This window comes from Pteropus alecto, unplaced genomic scaffold, assembly GCF_000325575.1.
Source record: "Pteropus alecto unplaced genomic scaffold, ASM32557v1 scaffold76, whole genome shotgun sequence".
Lineage (NCBI taxonomy): Eukaryota > Metazoa > Chordata > Mammalia > Chiroptera > Pteropodidae > Pteropus > Pteropus alecto.
The window spans coordinates 25,655,014-25,679,772 of NW_006443138.1; the positions used below are offsets into that span (position 1 = coordinate 25,655,014).

Genomic DNA, 24,759 nt, shown 5'->3' on the forward strand with positions numbered 1-24,759 from the left:
ACAACCTGGTCAGGCCAATTCAACCCGTTAACCTGGCAGAAGTTCCCATCAATCCTTACTGCCCTCCTCACCAATTATCTCTTCAGATTCGGGATATTTTTGACGAGTGTTTTGACAAGAACACTGCTTCCTCAAAGCTGAGCCAACCAAACTGTTACATGGTAAATTGGAGGTGAAGGAACACTTGGCTATAAATAGTTCCCCAAGGGAAGGCCTGGTTTCGCCCCTCCTGTTTGTTCATCCCAGCAGTCCTTGTGCAGCTGGGCAGTTTTTAGAGATGTTGTGGCACACCAGAGGGGTGAGACAGCTGCAGCTTCAAGCTGCTGAGGAAGAAGTAGCCAACGGAAGTCTCACTCTCAGCATCTGTACGGGGTACCCCCTCAAAAGCCACATCTATGACTTTGTTTTTAGAGTCTGAATAACAAGGGCAGGTTGGTTTTTATTTGTTTTGTGACTACTAACATTTATACAATACTTCCTATGTGCCAGTAACTCTACATGTTCTAGCTAATTCTGTCTTCCCAGACTCAGTGAAGTAGATATATAAATCCCATTTTACAGATGAGGAAACTGAGGCCCAGAGAAGTTGGATGATTTGCCCAAGGTCACACAGTGACAGAGCAGGGCTTCGATCCTGCAGTGATTTCAGAGACTGCATTACTATCCCTCATGACTTTATAACCTCTGCCCCAGGCACAGGCTCCCACCCCCTGAGGATCCTCTCAGGAGAGTGGCACGCGTGTTGATATGGGGTCCCTGATGAGGAACCAATGCTCCTGGGGTGGGTCCAGAGGTCTTGGAGGCTCAGCAAAGAATTTCAGCTTGAGAAGAAGGCAAACCATCTGACCGAGGGCGAACCTCACGGGCATGATAACTTCCTGGGAATTAAAACCCACCCCAGCTTATCCCAGGAAGCTTCCCTCCCTCAGAAGGAGTCTGTGAAGGAGGCATGTGAGATGATTTGGTCCCCTCAGGCTCCCTAAGACAGCCCAGCAATTCCCAAGACTTCCCTTTGCATCTCGTGTGCAGATTCTTGGATGGAGCCCCTGAGAGACTACCCAGAGTCCTGAGACCTGGGACTGCGTAGATGAATGGGAAGAAACAGATAATCCCCAAATCCCTTTTATATGAAAAACTTCAAGCTTCTCCCTTGCCAGACTTGTCACCAGAACTGTTAGAAAAGCCAAGCATTGATAGACACAAGTTTGGCTTCTTATTCGTTGTTGCAGAGTGAAGGTACTAATGAGCAGTGAAAAACAAAACCCAACCCAAGGCGGCCAGCGGGAGGAGGAGGAGGGGAAAGAGGGCTTGGATCAGCTGCAGGCTGACTCATCAGTTTCCCAGTGATCAGGAGCTGATGGAATTTTGACAGACACCAGGCACTGTAGTATATGCTTGTTTGGATGAGAGGCAGGAAAAAGTAGTTGGAGGCCAATTGCCATTTTTTAACCACCACACATACACACAAAAAAAACCCTGACTTCTTAAATCTCTGAAAACCTCGTGGAGTTTTTACATAATTTGGTGCAATTTTAAATATGTTATTGTTTTATTGTAAAAGTAATATATGCTCATAGAAAAATCTGTAAAGCAGCAGGTGACGAGGGGGAAGCAGAGAAAAAAATGCCCCTAGTTCTGTTATGTAGTGGCAACTGCTGTCAGTGGTTTAGATTTTGTTTTTTACATTGTTGAGGTCAGACTCTATCCAATTTTGCATACTTTTTTTTTCAGTTATGAGAGCAAATGCTTACATTAAAATGTTATGACAAGCCTTTTTGTAAATAGTATTTTTAAATAGCTGTATTGTATTCTGTTATGTGGAAATATTATTTTGAGCTTAAGCTGAAATAGTGAATCACTTTTAAAGTGTCTTTAAAGATATGCACTTCTTCCAAGTGATCCAGCACTACCTCCAAAGGTAAGACTTTACTGATGCTAAGTGGAAAAACTAAAGATTTGACAGTGTGCTAATAACTTTACTGCCCTCTTTCTTCTGCATTTATTCCCAAGTCCCTTTATAAGATTTTAGAAAACTGAAGGAATTTAGAACTGAAAGAGTCCTTTGAGAGTATCTGATCTGCCATCATATTTTATCAACGTGCATTCCTAATGGTTATAAGACAAGTTATGTCCAGTTATTTCCTCATTTCACTTTTTTATTAAACACAAGTGCATTCTATAATTTTTCGGCGTCAGCGTCTCCGCTGAGATCAGCTGAAAAAGTATGGTCACACTGAACTCAGCTTTTCGGAATTTATATCACACATGTTCCACAACCAGGACACTGAAAAGTGTACCCATTTTTATAAACACATGCTGAATCCTTCTCCAGATTGTGGTACAGCCTATCATGTGGTTTGGATTCCTTTGAGCTGACTGTCGTATATAGAAAATTGTCCTTATTTCAAGGGCAGAACTGAATATTTTGAGCTTTTCCAGGAGGTAAAATAAGTAATAACAGAATATGCATGAAATTTGAAATTTGTAACTTTATGCGTGCCCATTAACCTTTCTTGTAAAGCATAAAAGATAAGAAGGCAGCGGGTGAGGAATAATAATAGCTAATATTTCTGAGCTCTTACTATGTGCCAGGCATCAGAACCAGTGTCTGCTTGGGTTAACTCATTTAATCCTCACAAGTCAATACTATTACCATCCCAACTTTATAAATGAGAAAACCTAAGGCTCAGAGAAGTTAGGTAACTTCCTCAAGGTGATTGGAACTGAAGCAATCCATCACCCAACTAAACTGCACTGGTAATTAAAATGTAGTACGTAGAGCTTGATAGAGTTAGTAGAACTGGTTTTTGTTTTTTAATTCTCTTTCTAATGTTGGACTATCTCAGCTAGTACCAAGACACTAGTATTTGAGATTTCGTGAGAAGGAGCTATGGCTTCTGTGGTTTTAGTTTGTTCCTATTTGGGGATAGACTTCTGTATTAGAGGAAGGGTCTTTCCTCTTGGGCTTGCAAGTAGCTCATGGCCTCTTAACCCCCTTGGGAGCCCTTGCTTTTCCTAAAAGCGGGTTCCTCTAGGAAATCTGTATTCGAGTTGATTTTTAGAACAGCTCCAGCAATAGGAGGCTAGTGTTGGGTTTCTTCAACATCCCTAGGACTGAAGTAGGGTTTAGGGTGCAGGAAGTCATAGCATGCACACCCTTACCCCTATCCAGCAGAAAAGCACTGCTGCCCTCAAAACCTTACTTCCGTTAGTCGATTTCAGTTATCCAAACCATGGAGCAAAATTCAACCCAGTTCCAGAAAGTTCTTCCTATATTCTAACAGAAGACAAACTATGTGACAACTGAAGAGGCTTTCTGTACTCTGGTTTTTAGTTTTCAAGTAAAAGAAAGAGAAAACAAAAATAATAAAATCTCAGGCAAGCTGTACGTATTTACATTTCCACAGAAAGTTCAAATAAGAAAAAGGAGACCATGAGGAAACCAGGGCCTGGGGCCAGAAGTGAGGGTGGTGGGGATGGCTGGACTGAGGGAATGGGTCAAAAAGGAAAAGCAGAAAGTGCCAAAACTTAGAGATGGGATCCACGGTTGGCTGTTGAGAATTTCATGTAAAGCTATTTCAAGTTCACCTCTATCTCATTCATCTCAGGTTGTGAGTTTGCAGGGAGTCTCCAATTTAGAGTTTTACTCCCTTGTAATCCACACATCTGGAACTTACGGTTCAAGCTGTATGCTTCTCTTACTACTCACAATAAAATAAGTAGATTGGGAACAAGACGAATTCGCCTTAATCTTTATATTTCATCTTTATTACGCCTAACTATGGAAGCACATTAAATGCTGTCGGATAATTACTTTGCTTTCGTGTGTGTGTGAGTGTGTGTGTGAGAAAATAAGTGAGAAGATTGGCCTGTTTGCCCTTCAACTGGTTTATCCTATGAAGTGAGGCATAAGAAATTTGGCATAAAATATTTGAACTTTTTGAACACATGGCTTTTCTATTTCATGGTAATATTAAAGAAAAAAAGAATCTTGTTTAATTTTCTCCCTCCTCATTTTCCTCTCCATGCTATATTTCCCATGGATGGTGTCGAATTTGTAATGCAGCTAACTGTATGGTGTGGCAGTTTCACACGTCGTACATTTCAGGACTGCACTTGTTGGATTTTTGTGGGTTTTTTGTTTTTTGTTTTTTTTTGTATGAAGCAAAAATCCCAAGGCTAGTTAATAGCCTACCACGAGGCTTCAAGAAGATGTCAACAGAAACAATACTTGACATGAACTGAAATTCTCCCCTGGGGAAAATTTGTTTACTACACAGGCTTTAGCTGGAAAAATGTGAAAAGCCTTATAAAATTTTGAATGCCAATAGAATATTTTTTTCATTTAATCAATATTTATTGGGCACCTTTTATGTGTCAGGCACTGTTCTGGGTGCTGAGGTTACAAAAGTAAACAAAACATGTTCCTGCTCTCATGGTGGGAAGAAAAGAAACAGGTAAATGGATTAATCAATGATAAAGTCGTTTCAGATAGTGATAAGTGCTATGAAGAAAATGGAGTGATGGGGCACAGTAGAAAGGTGACCAGGGAAAGCTCCTCAGAGGAGGCGATGACATTTCAGACTTGAAAGAGGAAGAGGCACATCAGTGTAGCGTATACGTGGCAGAGGCTCAGGTTGACTTCAGATTAGAGCTACATTAAAGGCATATCCTGGAAGCAATAGTAAAAATCCACATCACGCCCAGGAGTGTGTGTGATTAGGATAAGATTTCTTATGCAAAGTTCAACCCATTTTGGGTTTCTGTGACTCACTGTTACTTCCTGCAGCACTTAACTGATCGTGTTCTTTTTCTGAGGCTGCCCACCTGAGGAAGAAACATTTCCCTTGCTCCAGTCTTGCTGGCTTTTTTCTCTGTGTTGATGTTGATGTGAATTTTGTGGTTGGAAGATCCAGGTGTCCGTTGGGGCCCCTGGCTGGGCCGCGGGGATGGGGATGGGTGAGGTGGGAGGTGATTGTAATAGAAATCTGAAGGAGAAACAACCATCTCTCTCCTGTCCTGTAGTCATCTGAGATGAGGACCACAGAAGCAGCGACCCCAGTGCCTCCGTGTATCATGTTTGGGTCCCTTGTGATGAAAATGAAAGGTGGTGGTTCTGTCCTCAGAGTCCTAGAGATTATTCTCTGTATAATCTAGCAAAAAGAAAAACAATTTAACACACTTTTCCTCAAACACTTTTTAAATTTAAATTGCGTGCATTTATTTTCTGAGATAATACATTGACATTGTTCAAAATGCAAAAGAACCAAGAGAATATAAAGGGAGAGTCACATGTTTCTAACCTCTGGGGCAACCAATAATATTGGTTTCTTGGGTATCCTTCCAGAGATATTTTATGTATGTCTGCAAGCAAAAGGGAAGAGATAGTCTTTCACCCCTTTTATTAAGCATGTAATATATTTTATACACACACACACACACACACACACACACACACACACACACGCATATGTACATAAAATATATATGTATGCAAATAAATACATATTTAATATTACATGTTAAATATAAAAGAACTTTCTAATTCTTTTTCTGGCTAAGTAGTATTTCATTGTTTGTACTATAGTTTACTTAACCTGTTCCCTATGGTTGGACATTTTGATTGTTTCAATCTTATGTGTATAACACATTACGCTGCAATGAATGTCCGTGATAAACATACATCATTTCACATATATCCTAGAGGCTGCAGGGCTGAGGTACATGCATTATAATTTGACAGATAATGCCAAGTTACCTTCCAGAGAAGTCTCCCTCCCACCATCAATGAAGCATAACGGTTGAACCCCAGCATCTATGGTTATCAGGACAAGCTTCAGTGTAGGCCACTCAAGGTAGCTTGTTTGGGAAACTGATCAATTCTGGCACATAGTGTACTTTGGTAATTTTATATAATGCGAAAAAGACTTCCCTGCCATGATTCAGGGTTCTAGAAAAAATACTGGTGTCTCATCTTCAATGTATCAAGTAAGTAAATCAAAGTAGCCCCCAACTAAATCTTTCTAGCCCCGACTTGTCTACATCAGCCATGCTCTAAGAGTAAATAAAATAAAATAAGCCCCAGTAACAACTGCAATGCAGTTGCTAACTCACTTAACATGGATGAGGAGTGCTGGTGGCTGGTAAATTTTTTTTATTGAGGTGTGATTGACATATAACATATTAGTTTCAAATGTACAATATAATGATTCAATATTTGTATATATTGTGAAATGATCACCACAATGTCTAGTTCACATCAGTCACCATACAATTACACATCTTTTTCTTGTGATGAGAACTTTTAAGATTTACTCTCTTAGCAACTTGCAAATATACAATATAGTATTAACTATAGTTACCATGCTGTAATTACTATAAATTGTTTTTACTTTTTTTATTTTAAAGCATATCCTAGACAGTATGTCATTTTACCCCCACACATTTCATTATTCATCTCTAAAAAAACTATGATCATTTTCTTAAATAGTCATAACCATAATGCTGTTATCTCAACTAACAAAATTATCAATAACTCTTTAGGATTATCTAATATTGAGTCCATATAACTAAATTTTCCTGATTGGCTCAAAAATGTCTTTTTTAAATTGTTCTTGGTCAAAGTGGTGTCTGAACAAGGTTCTCAAAGCCCATTTGGTTGTTCTGTTTCTCTTGATCCTGAGAGGCCCCCTCCTATGCACTGCCGTTGACTTTTTGAGGAAGTCATTTTTTTATCACCATCTACTGAATGAGGAAACGAAATCTGTTGCCTGTGAATGTCTCACATGGTGGCATTGGCACTTTGCTTTCTTGTGGTGTCACTGAACTTGTTCCTCTACCCCTTCTAATGCTAAATGGAAGTTAGCACTACATGCTTAATTAGGTTCAGGTTCAGCTTTGTAAGTAAGAATGCTTTATAGGTTCTGCCAAATGATGCTTTCGACATGAGGAATTCCTCAAGAGAAATCTGGGCAGCAGCCTTTCTTCTCTTGTCTCACTTGAGAATATTTCTATACATTTTTTTAAATTGGCTTCCTGTTTCTTCTTTAGACAATCACTTTCCAAACCAGATCAACTCTTAGAGTTCACAAGGAAAGAATATGAACTAAAGATGGAAAGACAAGAACCTGGCAAGTCCACACTTGGTCAGTGCTAGCTGGATGTCTCCCTGCATTCAGTTTTCTGTAGGCCAGTGTTGTTCGGTAAAACTTTCCATGGTGATGGAAATGTCCTATAGCTGTACTCTCAGTATGATAGCCACTAGCCATATGTGGCCAGTGCGACTGAGGAACTGAATTTTTAATGCAATTAAAACAAATAGCCATATGTGGCCACTGGCTTCCATATTGGATGGTACAGCTATAGAGTCATCTTAAAATGACTTGAGACAGAGATCTGTCCCACATCCCTTGGGACCTAAATGTTCTATTCCTTTTTTAAAAGTCATGTTTAATATATTTAGGTAGTGAGATTGACTTTTACAGAGCTACTGCTGAGTTTAGTGCGTAGTTCATGGGCCCTGAGCTAGTTGCGCTGAATCCACTGGGCTTGACCCTGAGCCAATGGTAGAAGGAAGTCACCATCGCAGGATGAAGCCAGACTCAGGCCCAGGTTCTGGGAGTGGGAGCAGGTGCAGGAAGATGTTTCGTGTGCCAAATCAACAAGGAGTTTTTGATTAAATAACAATACATAATTGACATCAGGATATGTAGGTACAGACACGTTATTGATCAGTAGATGCATGAATGTTGACTGAAAAGAATCTCGGGTGCCAATTTTTTCTTTTCAAATCATGTGCCCAATCCAACTGCTGCCCGCGGTGGTAGAGGTACAAATGTAGATATTGTATCTAGAGATGTTCAAACTGACAAAATGTTGAGCACTTTCTCTTTAAATATATGTCATTATATTTGGCAGTGAGATAGGTATAAACATGATCAGGATGTAGTCCTAACCCAAAAGGAGCTTTCAGTCTAGTTATAGATTGTTATCTATTGAGTATTGGTTATGTGCTAAGCATCTTTCTTAATTTTTATTTGACCCTTATAACAGCTGTATTTAAGAAAGGCATTATTAGCCCCATTTTAGGGGTGAGTAGATTGAGGCCCAGGGAGGTTAAGTAAGTTACTAGTTCAAAGCAGCACAGCCACTTAAAGGGTAGAGCCAGGATGCAAACCTGAGCCCAAGCTACCATTATATTTCTCCAGGATTATGGCGATAGTCTTCAGATGAGTCTTCTACCCTTGCTTCGAACCCTGCCCTCTCATCATATCACTCCTCTGCTCGTAGCCCTACAGTCGTTCCCTCTCTCACACCTACAGTAATAGGCAAAATCTTTACACAGGCCTACAGGAACCTAAGGTTTTTGCCCCATTACCTCACCTCCCACTCTTCTCTACCTTGTTTGCTCTGCTGAAGCTGTACTGGCTTCCTCTCATCTTAGAGCCTTTGTACTAGTGGGTCCCTCTTCTAAGAGCATGGTTTGTTCAGATATCTAAATGACTCTGCCATCCACTCCAAGTCTCTAAATAAATGTCACCTTCTCAATGAGGTCTACTCTGTACATGTATTCTGTACCTCCTTACCCCACTTTATTTTGACTTACATCACCTTCTAATGTTCTTTATAATTTACTTTTTGTTATCTGTCTGCCATCATTCCCCTGCACATGTGCACACATGCAAGTCTAATTTCTATGAGGGCTAGATTGTCATTTTTCAAATATCTAGAATATGCCTGATACATAGTGGACATTCAGTAGATATTTATTAACTGAAGATGAGGGAAACTCAGTTTAGTCCAATTTCAAAGCCACACTGTTTATGATTTATATATAAATATATATTGCTGGTGTAGTTAAATTGTCCTGGTTACTTTAAAATCATTACTATGTCGAATCATGCGGGAGAATCAGAGTAACCCTGGCAAACATATGTTGAGCTGACTTCCTTTAGTTTTAAGATTACTCTTGGCATAGTACTAGTGAAGTTGTCACTTGTAGCTTCTCATAAGGCCAGAGCAGGCGTGGTCAGGAGTTGTGGATGAGCTTCTACATACGAGGATACTGCCCCAGCATTGAAGAGTGGCATGTGTGTGTGTGTGACTTTGTCCCCTACAAAAGCAGAAACGCTGTGCTTGTTATTACCTACCAGCTTTGTTGAAGACAAACATGAGTGATTAAGAAACATGGTATCCTAGCCAATATATGTAGTGAATAAGAATTCTGTGGTTTCAGAATTAAGCTACAGGTTTTGCCACCCTGCTATTCAAAATATTTAATAGAAATCACATTTCTCTTTTTGGAAAAAAAATAGGTTATTCTTGGTGAAAATCTGACTTCAAATTGTCCAGAGGTTATCTATGAAATTAAAGAAGAAACTCCTGTTTTCTATAAACTCGTTCCTCATCCTAAGAAGAATATCTACATCTACCTAACAGCCGGAAAAGAGGTAGGTAGAAATACTAGTTATTGCTTCTGACGTATGAATAAAAATTGTTTAATTGATGTCATTATCTAGTAGGCAAGCTTTTACTTTGAACTTCCAAGTTTAAACACTGCTGCAGGCTTCAGGAAGACCTGTAGTTGTTCACAGGCATGGAATTAAAAACCTTACTGTCAGTAAGTAAGCAAGAAATATTACCTATTTAGACAATTTTATTACTGGCTATATTTCCAATGCCAAGTTTTTCAGAGGAGGGTGTGCTTGCAAATGGGCACATAATCAGCGAGGTAACTGAATTTACACATTTATTGTGTGGGCACTGAATGGTTAGATGCATTTATGAATATGCCCTATGGGATCGGCTTTGGAATTTGGGGTTAATATCAGGCCACAGTCTCATACACATTCATGAACCAGGAAATACATGGCACTTGCCTTTCCTCTCTTAATTTATCTGGCCGTTTTAGTTTTTCTTCTTCTACTTACTGAAATAAAAAGGATATCTTTTTACATTTTCTTCATTTTTATAAAATGCTTTCACCAAGGGAAGGGAGAAGGAAACTAATTTTTGTTGAGGCCTTACTGACTATGTACAAGTTACTATTCTATGCATGGTCTCTCTAGATGAGATGCATAGAGTTGTCACACACACACACACACACACAAATTAAACAATGTTAATGAAATATGTTAATAATTTAATGATATAAAATTACCCTTGTTTTATATATGAAGAATCTAAGACTTGGAAAGGTAAAATAACTTGCTCAGGGATATATATAGAGGTTAGGCCTTTGTCAGGACTAGGACTTAAATGATGCCTTGATCTTTTAAAGCACATGATAAATGAGATTAAATCCCAAATCTGTGAAAACTAAGCAGGTCATTCTCGCACAGTGGTTTTGACCCATGATGATTTGAATATACAAAATCCGAAGAAGATAATCGAGACTTACATACTTATATAAGGGTTGTAACAGATGTCCTTGGCCTCCTCCAATCTTTCATTCTTTTCCTCTCAGCCATTCTAGGGAGAATAGCAATGACGTCAATCTATAAGTGCTGTTCAAGTCACAGAATAGGTGTGCAAGCACGTTGTAGGTTCTGGAACTCCTGAAAGACCATATTGCTCTTTGCATGTTGAAAAGTCATTTATGCCAAAATCGCCCCGCCGAGATGGCCACTGGATTGCATATACCTTTGTACACCAGTTCTTCATCGTGTAGAATCTTCTTGACCAGCTTGCATCACCATTCAAACACTTTTTATTATGTTTCTTCTCCAAGCTTCCCATAATTGAAAGATTTTTGTCTACTCAACAAACTGCACATATTAAGTAACGATTCCCATTCTCAGACTTTATTTATCAAGGGCATCTGAAAATGGCCACTGGTGTACCTTTGTACACCAGTTCTTCATCGTGTAGAATCTTCTTGACCAGCTTGCATCACCATTCAAACACTTTTTATTATGTTTCTTCTCCAAGCTTCCCATAATTGAAAGATTTTTGTCTACTCAACAAACTGCACATATTAAGTAACGATTCCCATTCTCAGACTTTATTTATCAAGGGCATCTGAAAATGGCCAGTCAGAGCACTGACTGTGCTGCCTGCCACACAGAGCCGATAAAATTCCAGCGCAGAGACACTAGAATTCTTGCTTAACCTGGGCTCGTTTTTTCCATTCAGCTTTTCGAATCATTGCAAGTAGCTCATAAATCCTCATTACTTCCTTCCTTGGAACCTGAGACTGTAGGATGGGAACCACCATGAGAGCCACCAGTAGTTGACAGGCCCTCAGTTTCCAAAGGTAAAGAGTCTCTGGTCATTCAGAGCCTGAGGTCTTGAGAGGATTTGTCAAATGGGCATCAGAGCTGGTTATTCTCGCATTTTCCACTTAGGGTTACTGCTAGAGATCCTATTAGTAAAACTCTGGTTGAGCCAGTATAACCTCAAGAGAGGCAAAACCTAAGGAAGGTCCTTTCCTAAACTCTTAGGCAGAGAGTAACAGCCAGAGTAAATGCTCTGGTACATCCACAGACTGGTCTAGTATGTGGCCATTAAAAGTAACCATATGGAGATATACGCATTGCTGTGGAGTAATCACTATGATGTGTCGTTAAGTTAGAGAAGCAGGTCCAATGTAGTCCTTGTGTCTTCTCCTTTACATGTAGTCATATGTTTATGTATTTAAGTATATCGAATGGTAATTCTCATAGAATATTCTAAAGATTCATATCCTACTAAATCTTCTAAGCAAATGTGGTCCTAGGAGCAGATGTTACCTACTATACCCCTCCTGGAATATCATGATGCTTGGCATAATCAAAGGCTCTCAGAGGTCTTGTGCTAAGGAAATCTATTTTGCTTTTTCAGTGTAAGGTTTGACATGTTTGTTGGACCGTGGAAACTTTTTCTCACATCACAGCAATAGCCAACATTTACTGAGCATTTAGTACGTGCCACACAATGTTTGTAATAACTCCACGAAGTCAGCAGCACCATCACCATTTCACAGATGAGAAAACAAGGTTAGAGATATTATGTGACATTTATGAAAATGCTCAGAATTTAAAAAGGTCTTTTGTGAGCTACAAGGCAATATCCACATTCTGGTTCATCCTGGCTCGGCGTGGTGGTCTGCTCACCATCTGTTAGCAGCATGGCAGATTGTGAAGCGAACGGGCCTGGTCATTCCTCATGAAGTCAACTTAGAATTGAAAGATAACCCATTTTCCTCACATACCCCTTTTAGAACTCTCTGTTTCTCTAACCTTCTTAAAGAAGTTCCTTATATTGCCTAGCATGTACAACTTTCTTAATGAGTTCCACAAGTTTCTTTACTACCTGCTGTGGGATTTTGCCTGCAGAAAACGTGCTGTGTGACACTCAGGTCCTCCCCGCCTCGCAGCTGAGGTGATGGAGTTACCTCCGAGAGGGGTGTGGGAGGGTTCTCCTCCTCCCACATCCAGTGACAGCTTCCTCCAACATGCCGACACACTCCCAGATCAGAGCCTTTCACTATTTCTAGATGCTCATTTCCAAAGTATCATTGACTGTCTCTGTATGAAAACCAGGTAACCTGATTCCATGGTCCATTTCAAAATCATTCTTAGCAGATCAGAAATCAGACTCGCCTGAAAGAGTACTTAAAAACACGGATTCCCAGGCCCCGCCCTAGACGTACTCAGCTGGAGGGTCAGTGGCATGCATCTGGTGATCTGTACTTTCAAATGCTCTTTAGGTGATTCCGATAAACTGCTTCCTACCTCAAAACCCTTCCCCCGGTGTCATTATGGAGACATTCCGAGTCCGAGTCAATAAATGCCTCTCCATGGCCCTTCATCAGAGAAGACGTGGTAGTTTTTCTGGTTGCTTACAGTTCCATCTGAACTGCTGTCGTCTTTATTTTTAGGTGAGGAGAATTCGTGTTGCAAACTGCAGTAAACGTAAATCCTGTTCGGAGTGCTTAACAGCGGCAGACCCTCACTGCGGTTGGTGCCATTCATTACAAAGGTATCTCCTGAGTTCTTCCTCACCAACTCACGTGTTTGAAAAAGTGTCATGTGGCAGAACACTTGTCGCCCCACTTCAGCGATTCATTCCAGTGACCTGGGGGAACTGATCTCTTCACAGACTGAAAACATCATTGTGTAGTCTTCATTAATTCTCGGAGATGTTCCCCGCTGTGTCAGTGCTTCTAAATTGTTTGACTTGGACCACTCAGGGTTACCCACTCTCGGGGTGGGGAGGGCAGGTATGTGACATAAAGGAAAGATAAACTGGAGCTGTCAATCTGCTTTTACTTTCTACAGAGTTCTCTAAGACTCGAGAGAGGGGCAAAAGGTTGTTCCTCAGGGGAGATGAAAGAATAGGGATGTTTGAAATTTTTCGAATGAATCCTCATAATGTCACATATTAGTTGGCTCAGTGGAAGCCTTTTTACTGATGATGATGTCTTCGAATGTGCCATACAGCTGCGGGTCTGATATATAACCTTAGGCTCCGGGCAGAGTCTGCCCAGCCTGGTCTTGAATTATGATGCTCGGGACCCATCTAGGCGCAGGGGCGACTTGGAGCGGCTTCCTTGCCATGGCAGCTCCTAGCGTCGCTGGTACTGGCCTGGTTGGATTCACTGTTGCCATGGCAACCCAGTACTCAGGCTCTTGCTATAGACGCAAGGAGGAGAGAGCCTGAGCTGCAGCTCAGGCAGGGGGAAAAACATATCAGTGACTGTCAGTTTGGTGCTTTCAGTTTTTAAAGGTAAAAAAAAGGATTAGAAAGAGTAGAACAGGTGTAGAAAAGCTGAAGGCTGAACATGGGGCAGTTTGGGGAAAGAAAAAAGGACTGGGAAGAGAATTTAGGAGCCTCTGGGGAAGGAAGCCAAGAACAATGAAGGGAGAGGAGGAAAATACAATGCAAGCAAGAGGCTCAGGAAACAAACTAAAAATATGGGGATGGAATTAATTAAGAGTTCATGGAAGAAGTCAAAAGCTGAGATGCAGCAAGATGCATAATTGCCCGTGCTTTTCACTGCGCTTCCTTACCGGGCTGTTCCCGTCAGAATCACTGGCAGACAAAAGGAGCAGGGCCAGGAAAATTCTCATGAATAATTGTAATTGGGTAGGAACATTTTCTTCTTGTCGCTCTCCCAAGACTAGAGTTTAAGAAATTAACTGATCACGAACAGCATTTCATCATTGCACACCCACTAAACCATTCGACCGCAATCTTTCCGATCCATTCCATTTATGTAGGTTCTCTCTCTGAATTTCTAGAGCTACAAGGAGGAGTTAGTTCAGTGACAGTGGTAGTGATGGTAACAATGGTAGTGGTGGTGATTAAATAGCCATACATCGCCAGTGGCTACAGTAGTGGCAGACACAGGTGGGGAATTCATTGTAGATGTCCAGGCTAGTGGTATGTTTGGGAGTGAGTAGTGTTTAAGTGGAATCTAAGGAAGCATAAGACTAGACGAGGGAGGGAGTGTGGATTGAGGGGAGAAGCAGTTGGAGGACTGAACATTAAGGTAGGGCAATGTTTAGGGGTCAGGGAGATGAAGAGGAAACAGAAGGAGGGAGGGAACCACCGGAAAGGGAAGAGAAAAAACCGAAGAGGGAAGGCAAAGGAAGAAAGGAGGAGGGAGCGGTTAGGTAGCGGTTCACTGTGCTAGATCATGCTGAGAGGTCAGGCAAGAGAAGAAGAGAATTGATCCATTGGACTTAGCAGGTGATGATTGGTGACTGCGACAAGGGCAGATGGGGAAGTGGTGCTGAAGCTGCAAGAGAAAATAAGAGAAAAGAGCAGAGACAACCCTTTAGAGGAACTCTGCTGAGAAAGATAGCAGGCAAATGGAGCAGACGCTAGAGGAGAAAGTGGAGTCCTTACAGTTTTGTTGTTTTTAAGATGCATGAAATAACACTGTGTTTCGGGGCTGTTGGGAAAGTTCCGGTAGAGAGGGAGAAACCGATGATGCAGGAGAGAGAAGAGAGAGTTGTGGAGTGTTGTCTTTCAGCAGATGAAGGAAAATATGACCTAGTGCTCCAGTGGGGAGGCCAGCCTCAGACAGGAGCGTGAGAGGGAAGTTGAAGAATATGGGCCTGGGAGCAAGTGGGTGGTGGAAGCATGTGCAGCGTCATTTCATATTGCTTGCATCATTTTCAGTGACTTTGGATGAGTGAGAGTGAGGAGAGGTGGGGGAAGGAGCTTTGGGGTTTGAAGAGAAAAGAGAGAGAAGATGTGAAATAGAGTGGGAGAGAGAACAGAGAAGGGAAATAGAGATTGATTGCCAGGAAGCATTAGGGCCCACTTGAAGTCGGTGGTCTTGCTTTTGAAGTGAAATCAGTAAACACGGTTTTGCTTTCGCAAGCCATGTTCACCTCTGTTGGCGTAGTCGTGGAGTAGGCGAGTGTTAGATTTAGTCAGAATCAGTTAGGGCTTTGCCAGGAAATACATCAAGAGGGGACAGAAGGGCCTGGGAGCTAAGGTTACATGCAAAGGATGGACAATGATATTGATGTGGATATTGATACTTACAATAGTAGAGCTCTAAGCTATTAGTGAACTCTAAGGAAGGAAGCGAAGACACGAGGGAAGTGAGGGATGTGAAAAGGTGGCAAGATCTGTTCAGTGGTTTTAAGACTTGTTGGAGCCAAGGAACTGGAAAGGGGGTAGTGGTTGGACTGTAGGGAGCTTGAAATTAAGGTCACGGAGGGGGTGCAGTTATCTGTAATGACAAGATGTAGGATATGATTACGTAGCTGAAGTAGGATGGAGAACAAGACTGTGGGCAGAGAGAGGTTGAGGAACTGAGGTGTCAGTGTCAGATCAGTCATCTGTGTGGAAATTGCGAACACCAAGAACAGCTATGAGAACAATGTTGGAGAGAGTGAGGAGCTAGATATTCAAGCAAATAAAGGAATTGGGCCATAAGTGGGGTTGGTTTGCAGATGGTTACAACAAGGAGGAGTTTGGGGTGGTGTGGGCTGATGGCGTGAGCTTCAAAGCTAGGGTGGGGCAGGCTTAGGAAGAAAGGGTAGAAGAATCATCCAGAAGAGGAAGTAAGACACAAGCTGGACACTTGCGATGAAGAAGAGGTAACAGCTAGCCCTTGAGTGGGCTGTGGGGAAGCTGTGTCCTCAGGGAGAGCCTGGTTTCAGTAAGAGCAGGAAGGCGAAAGTAAGAATTGAAGAAGAGATTGAGGACATGGGTTCTTATTGATGGTGGGCAGTGAGTTCCAGGCTTCTATAAAAGCCTGCTCACTGCTTCCCCTGCTTCTGCTCTTACTCCCTTACTCCCGCCTTTTAAAATCTAAACCAGATCATGTCATTGCCCAGCTTAATAACCTCCACTGGCTTCCATGTTAGAATTTCGTCTGACTCCCTTAGTACTAGGGCCTGCCCTATATGAGGCTCTCCATAATCTGGCCCATTGCTACTTCTCAGACCTCTTATGCCGCTCTCTCCGTTCACTCTACCCCAGCCACACTGGCTTCTTTTCGGAGTTAAGAATATGCCAAGCTTGTTCTTGCTTCAGGGACTTTGTACTTGCTGTCTCCTCAGTCTAGAATACTCTTCCCCAGATCTCTCCATGGCCGGCTCTTTCTTGATCATCAGGTCCTAGCGCACACCTCTCCACCTGATTATCCAGGTGGAAGTAGCCTCACCTCACTCACGATGACATTACTTTATTATCTTCATTGCCCCACCACTATCTGAAATGATCTTATTTCTATGCCTTTCCCTTTATTAAATTGTAAGTCGCACAGGGACCTTGTCTTATTCATTACTATATCTCTAGAATCTAGAACACTGCCTGTCATGTAGTAGGTATATGTTAAATGAATGGAGTAGGTTGAGTGATTGGGAAAGTCTACCAATAGCAGGTTGAGGCTTGTGCATTAGGTATCATAAAACATTCTGGATCTGTGGACCAATGGCCTTTCCCAGCCATGTCAGATCACTTGGTTTCAAACTGTCTTGATTCTGGCCTGAGATTAAATAAAACTAAGCCTCAGATCTGTGACTCATGTTAAGTTCTCAGTACCATTCAAAATTAGGAATTCTAAAGGGGGATGTTTTCTTATAACTGTAGAGCATCCCACTGTGTTTATTTTAAATGTCACAGATTTATTTAGAAAAATAACTTATTTTCTTTGTTGAGAAGGTTGAACTTTATTGCATACGTGTCTAGAAAGTGGATTTGTTGGGGGTTGGGGCAAGAAAAACGATCTTAACTTCCTTTTGATCGGGCGTTAAGAATAGGCATCCAGTATAAGCAGATAAAAAGCAATTAGATAAACAATGAGCTCTAAAAAGTCTAGTATTTTATTGTTGGAACCTCAAATCCAACCTGTTCTGCATTTGTCTGTGTGGGTGGAAAGTGAATTTTTGCAGGCTGAATATCTTGGGTTTGGAAGCAGTTTCTCAGTTTCTCCCATATTGCAAAGCATAGCACATGTGTTCAGTTATGGATTTCCACAAAACTGGCAATCCGGAACCAATGAACGGGTGAGGTTCCAAAAGTTCATTTGCAAGTTGCTTTGGCACGCGGAATGCATTTTCCCATAGAAGCAATGTCATAAATTAACGACAGATTCCCAAACCAGCCCAGAAAATTCAATTTATTTAATTTCAACAAATATTTATTGAATATCTACCAAGAACCCAGTGTGAGAAGGGAGATGACTAGGTGATATTGAGAGAAATGAGTTGCCATTCTTAGCCTTAAGGAATTCACTTGCTATTTAGGAGACAGACATGTCAGTGGCCAATATTTATTCATTCAGTCATACATCTAATCAACAAATATTTATTGAGTGCCTGCAATGTGCTAAGTCCTATGCGAGGTGCTTGGGATATAGTTCTTTCTTGCCTTCATGGAGCTTGAAACTAGTGAGGGATGTAGATAAGTACATTAGTCAGTTTTCTGCTCTAATGATACTCAGTAACAAACAAATTCTCAGTGGATTACAGAAACAAACATTTGTTCTTTTGCCCATGGGTCAGCTCCAGCACAGCGAGTAGGAAGGTGTTGAAGAGGGGCTCTTCATCAAGCTGCAGGTGGAGAGTTTGATTCAGGTCTGCTTCACACGTCTGTCAGCTCGCACATGCTCTTCTCAAGGCAGATAGCAGAAGAGCCCGAGCTAAACTCTACAGCGCATTCAAAGCCTCTGCTCATGTCACGTTTGCTGATATTCTATTGGCAAGCAAGTGACGTAGCCAAGCCCAACATCAATGAGGTAAAGAAATATACTCTATTTGCTCTAGTGGGTGACAATGCAAAGGGACGTGGCAAAGGCTATGGATGTGTAATCCTAGTACAGGAGAGATTGAATCGGGAACAGTAATCTAGTCTACGTCAATTAAGTTGAGGAGCTACCAGTCTACCAGTAAGTAAACAGAGTGCGATAAGGGTTAGCACAGAGGAAGTGGAGGATTCCATGGGGGCACACAGAAACCCAAACTGAAAAGGTCAGGGAAGGCTTCCTGTAGGAAGGGATGTCTAAGCGGGACCTGAAGTATAAGCAGATGTCAGCCAGTAAAAGAGGAGAGAGGGGAAGCTGGCTCAGGGAACAGGCTGCGTCGAGGCCAGGAGCTGTAGGAGAGCATCCATGCTGATGCTCGGTATGGGATGGAGCATACAGTCTAGCACAGGAGCATTGGGAAATGAGAGCAGCATGGCAGACAGGGGAAGATGAAGCTGGGTCTTATAAATCATGTGAAAGAATTTGGATTTTATTAGAAGGACTTCGGGGAGCCATTGCAGGGCTTCAGTTAGAAGAGAGACTAAATCAGATGTGTGTTTTAGAGCAAGAATTCTTTAGGTGCAAGATTGACTAGAGGGGACACTGCTGAAAGCTGGCAGATCACTTAGAAAGTGCCGGTAAACCAGCAAGAGGCTAAGTACTAAATTAGAGAGAGGATAGTGGCAATGGGAACAAGTGGGTGGATTTAAGAGCTATTTGGCAGATAGAATTGACAGGACTTAGTGATTAACTGGATCCCCCCTCGAGTCTGACACGCTAAAAATAAGGTCATAAGATGAAATATCAAGGTGGCCACTATTTTTCCGGAAGGTCTATTCTTTCTTTTATGATTTAAGTCCTCACAAAGAAAATAAAGAAGTTATACCCAAACATACACTGGAGTCCTCCTGTCTCCTAGTCCCTGGACTAGGCACCAGGTTGGAGCCCAAAGGGTGGGCACGTAAGTCAGATGAGGAAGGGCTTCTGAGAGACGCTGGAGCTGAGTGTCAGAGGGTGCAGTGGGGTGAGTTATCACTCTTTTCCCAACGCCACAAGGACTTTGGTGTTGAGATTATAGGGGAAGGGGAGCAGGTATCTGGCTTGGGTGACCAGAAGGACAGAAATGTCATTACTGAGCAGGAACGTAGGAGGAAATGGCCCATTTGGGGGATACAGCAATGCAGGGCGGAGACTTGCATGCTGGTGGTGGGCGTGGTACAGCAGAGGGAGAAGAATGCAGGTCCTGGAACCAGCTGCGTGGTTTGAATCTGGGCCTCTGTGTGACCTGCAGGTTTCCTATCCTCTCCGTGCCAAATCTCCTCTTCCATAAAGCAGGGTTGTACTAATGCCCACCATACAGCGTTTTGGAGAGAATTAAATCATCATGTGCATTAAGCCCTAGGCACAGTGCCTGTTCATAGTAAGCACTCAAGAAATGTTAGCCATTATGATCGTGGAACCCCGGAGCAGGGAACCATTCGTTGTAACCGGGCTTGAGAGAGGCTTCAGAGAGGAGGTGCCAGTAAAGCCTGAGTGGACTTTCACCAAGGGAAGGAGTGGGTGGGAGGCATTTCAGGCAGAAGAAACAGCACAAGAAGAGGTCTTTTGAGGGAGTGGCAGATTGAATTATATCACTCCAGCATTAGCTCTAGAAGGAAGGGAGTAGATGGGGTGCTGGGTGAGACCAGCATGTGAAGGGCTCTGAGTTTGGATTTTATTAGTTGGTGCTGGGAATTATTGAAAGATTTTTATTAGAGGACTGACATGATCATATTTGCATTTTTAAAACATTGTTCTGATGGCAGTGGAGAAGATGAACCGTGTTAACCCAAGCATTAGCTGTACTGCCCTTCCCACCCCTACTTCTTCCAAGGTCATTGTCTTTTGATATATTTTGTAAAGAGCGAGTTTGTCTCACATACCTTCCTAAGTTATCTACTTGGCAGCTCTTTCTCCCGATTTCTTGTTCCCCCTCCACCTCTGTCAGCATCACTGTGGGGTTCTACTTGCTTAGGTCCCCATCATGTAATGGAACCAAGTCTGGGTCCTCTTTAAAAATGGGCCATGCGGGAAGGGCCACACTCATCTTTATTGTCCCGTCCTGTAATACCCCACTCTGCCGAGGATGTGTACAGGGTGAGAACAAAGCCCCCCAGGCGTTCAAGCTGTAAGGCATCCGGAGGCTCCCTCGGTTTTTCACGTTTCTTTCACATTGACAGTTGGAAGACCTTCAGGCAGCCCTTGGAAGCAGTTTTTAGGTCTTTGGCTGCTGGGAGGCTGTTCTACACACAAGACTGAGAACAAGATTGTCTCTCAACTTGGCCTAACAATAGGGCTCGGTGGCCAGTCCCCCATAAGACTTTCTGAAAGGGTTGGCAATCATAAAAGGGGAGTTCGAACACAGAAAACTGAAATTTAAACACCAGACATATTCATGCTTCAGAATAACAAACAAAAAGAGTTAAATGACTTGCTTATGAATACATCCAGTTCCTTGCATTGCTCTCCTGTCTTGAGGTTTGCCTTCCTCTGTCATCCAAGAGGCATTTCTTCCTCAAGCCTCACAGGGCCATTCATTAACCCAAAGGGCTATAGGCTGTTGTTGCCCTAAAATTTGACTAAGACAACCCATGGGACATGGTAACCCATAGCCAGCTTTTTCTGAAGCCTGAGTTACTCCATCCAGTCTGCCAGCATGAGAGGTGGGCAGTGTGCAGCAGAGAAGGCCATTGAGGGCTTTTCAGTAGAGGATTCCATCAGGGGGCCCCCACTTACTCTTCAGAACGCAGTTGCAGTGACCCTCCCTCAGGAAGCCTGCCTTGAGCCCAGGCCCAGGCAGAAGACAGAGTCTTTGTACACGGAGGAGAATGTGCTTATCCTACACCAGATACTGTGCCCTGTACCTTCCATGCCATGTTCCATTTAGAACTCCTGGTACCTTGTGAAGTAAGTACTATTAGAGATGAGAAAACAGCCTTAGTTTGTGTATTGATTTCCTACTGCTGCTGTAACAAATTACCACAACCTTGGCAGCTAAAAGCAACATATATTGATTATCTTACAGTTCTAGAGGTTAGAAGTCGGCAGTGGGGTTTATTGGGCTAAAATCAAGGTGGTAAAAGGACTGCGTTCCTTCTGCTGGCTGTAGGGAGAATTAGAATCCATTTGCTTGCCTTTTCTAGCTTCTGGAGGCAGCCTGCATTCCTTGGCTCATGTCCCCTCCTTGCATCTTCACAGTCAGCATTGTAGCATCTTTGGATCTCTCAGGCTCTGAACTCTGTGTCTGTCATCACATCTCCTTCTCTGACCCTCCTGCCTCCTCTAGGGACCCTTGTGAGTACTTTGGGTTCACACAGATAATCCAAACTAATCTCCCCATTTTGGGATCCTTAATAACACCTGGAAAGTCGTTGTTGCCATTTAAGGTAACATAGTGACATTGCCAGCAATTAAGGCATGGATATCTTCAAGGGCCATTATTCTGCGTACCACAGGCTGCACAAGTAGTATAGCCAGGATTCAAATCTAGGCTTAGCTTTAACTCCCAAACCAGTACCTTTGCCTACTTCTATAGCTAAATGGAAAAGAAACAAGAAAGAGACACTATCCTTCATGGCGATGGGAGTTAAACTTGGTCCAGATAGACCCTTCATGGATGACTGATTATGCATAAGAAAGGCAATGGGACTCAGGGTCAACCTGAGTTACAGAAACCCTTCCACCTTGAAAGTTTGAGCATTCACGCATTCATGTAACAAATCTTCGTTGAGCACCCAGTATATGTCAGACACTCTTCTAAGCACTAGGATTCTCTGGTGGTGAACAGCACAGGTCCGAATCTTTGCCCTCATGGGGTCCCTCTCGTGAGGTGCATTAGTTTCCCAGGGCTACCATAACAGATGACCTCAAACTCAGTGGCTTGAAATGACACGGATTTAGTCTCTCAAAGTTCTAGAGGCCAGAAATCCAAAATTAAGATGTCAGCAGGGCCATGTTCCCTCTGAAGATTCTAGGGGAGAATCCTTCCTCTCTTCCTCCAGCTTCTGGGGGCTCCTGGTGTTTCTTGGCTCGTTGGAGCGTAACTCCAACCTCTGCTCTGTCTTTACATGGCCTTTACTCCTTATGTGTCCAAATCTCCCTCTCCTTTCTCTTATCAAAGTATTGGACATCTTAAATCCAGGATAATTTCATCTCGAGAGTCTTAACTAATTATCTGCAAAGATCCCATGTACAAATAAGGTCACATTCTGAAGTTCTGAGTGGACGGAAACTTGGGGGGAAACATTATTCAGCCTACTACATGAGGGAAGATGGACAGTGTAAAAGTAAAGAAGGAAATAGCATGTAAGATGGCGATCTATATCACGAAGAAAAATAAAGCAGAGGAGGGGCTAAGGAGTGCTGACTTGAGGCAGGAGAGGTTGCAGTTTAAACCAGAGAGGTCCTGGAAGGCCTCACTGAGAAGGGGGCATCTGAGCCAATACCTGAAGGAGTGCATTCAGCTTTGGGGACGTCTCCTTTCATAGGATATGGCCACATCTAGCTGAGTGGCCAGGAAAGCAATTCGAGACAGACGATTGTTCTAATTCCACATTCGTTTCTCCTTTCCTTCCGATCCGGGATGTGTCCTTGTGTTTGAAGTCTGTGCAGTGACACTCCTTTACGGTCCAGTGCGGCTCTAATGACAGCAATAATGATAATAATGGGATTTGGGGGCAGCCCCTCCTTCTCGTACGAGGACCCCATTGTGCCGACTAATTGTGTAGAAGCAAGTAGGACAACTGTCTGTGGGGTGGAAGCAGTGGGGAGCAAAGAGGAATATGTTCTTTGGGCCTCGGGGCATTACTGAATTACCCTGGCAGAGGCTGAACCATGCATCTGGGTTACCGAGAATGCTAGAAGAGATTTGGGGGCCTTCTAACACTGGAGAGGGGTCTTGGTTGAACCTAAATCCCCTGGGTTCTTCACCATCTTCATTAGCTGTTGGAGGAGTTGTGAATAAATCCTACTTATTTCAGAGCAAAAGGTAAAGAGAGGAAAAAAACCATTAAGGGCCGCAGGTCCACCCTTGGTATCCTGACAGTTGACAGCGGCCGGCACAGGGAGAAGGCTCACCTTACACAGAAGCCTGTTTTGTTTGGGAGAGCAGGCCACTGAGGTCCTCGAACCTCAGCATCCAAATTGCTTATCTGTGCCATCTCTTTAATTGATGTTCTCTGACTTGGAACAAGTACCATTAGGAACACCCCTTTTAGTAAATATATGTTTTAATGGAATGGCTTCTTTTGAAATGACCTTATCTCAGACAGCAGGCACTTTCATAAGTATGTATTGATTGGCTTTAAATTCCTCAAATGTTTTCACTTGTCTTTGTGACCTAGTATTTGTTCTGTTTCCAGCAATTCCTCCACTTTCAAACACAATGTTCAGATCTTTATGGCAAGCCTTCCTGCCAGTCTTCTTTCTTTCTTTCTTTTGTAACATTTTATAATGTTTGGATGTTTGTATTCTGCTGTATCAAGAGTGGACCATTTCTGACATGCCAAGCATAGTATTCAATATTGCTTTCAGAAAGATGGGGTTGTTATTGCCACCTGTTTAATGGTGGGGAAACTGAGGCCCAGAGGGACTAGGGAATGTGCTCCCAGTTACACGGAGAATGTGTGGGAGAGCAGCTTTGAACCCACATCTTCCCGACTCTAAAGGTATCATTTTGCCATTTTTACTTCCATGTTACCTATATTTCTTAAATGCCTCACTTAAATTCTCCAATTCATGGTTTCCATTTAGAAATAAAAATGGCAACTTTTAGTACACTCATCACCCACAAAAGAACCACATGGAGTGAAGGCCACAAATCCCTTTTGTGTGAGTGTTTCAGTCTGCAAATGTGTTTTCTGTGTGCTAAATAGCTCAAAATTTTAAGACAAAGGCTGGTTTTCCCCACTGCGCCAGTTAACAGGGCAATCCAGAAATCAATGGAACAACTTACGCTGGTATCATGGAGACATAGACAAGAATTTAGTCACTTTAAAATTTAATTCTTAATCCAATTTAGCTAAGGCTTGTTGAATACCAGCCATGGGCCAGGCCCTGTACCAGGCCCCGGGGGAAACAAAGATGAGTAAGGCTCAGCCCTGGAGAAGCTCACAGGTTCCTATAGGAAGCAGACACCAAACAAATCATTTCATTACGCGTGATAAGTGCTCTCACAGCTGGTGCTCAAGGTGTGGGGAGATCCCAGAGAACCTTTTAGTCTTGGGAAGAAGGAAGGTTGTGATTAAGAATCTTCCAAGAAGCCTTGAATTGTGTCTGCCTCCTTACATAGAAAAGGCATGCTGAACGTTGACCTGGTGTGTGTGAGCAAATTGACCATCTGGTTCACCTTAGGGCCCAAATCCATCTCATCACTACCAGTTTGTGTTTGTTTGGCTTATGTTATCCAAATTTTTACCTAGATTCTGTTTCACTTGCCTGTGTAATAAATATAACAATGATTACTATTTATAGTAAGCCTCAGTTAAATAGGTATATGTTTTTGTAACAACTCCATGAGGTAGAAACAAAGA

At 42.5% G+C, this 24,759-nt stretch overlaps 1 protein-coding gene across 1 annotated transcript in view; it reads left to right on the forward strand.

Moving 5' to 3' along the window:
- Positions 1-24,759, forward strand: part of PLXNC1 (plexin C1) — a gene marked incomplete at its 5' end in the record, with an annotated part of 140,453 nt that overhangs the window by 19,938 nt on the left and 95,756 nt on the right. Inside the window, 2 exons of the mRNA XM_015598420.2 lie at positions 9,315-9,449; positions 12,860-12,960. Of these exons, the coding sequence (XP_015453906.1) occupies positions 9,315-9,449; positions 12,860-12,960 (236 nt within the window). The remainder of the gene's footprint in view (positions 1-9,314; positions 9,450-12,859; positions 12,961-24,759) is intronic.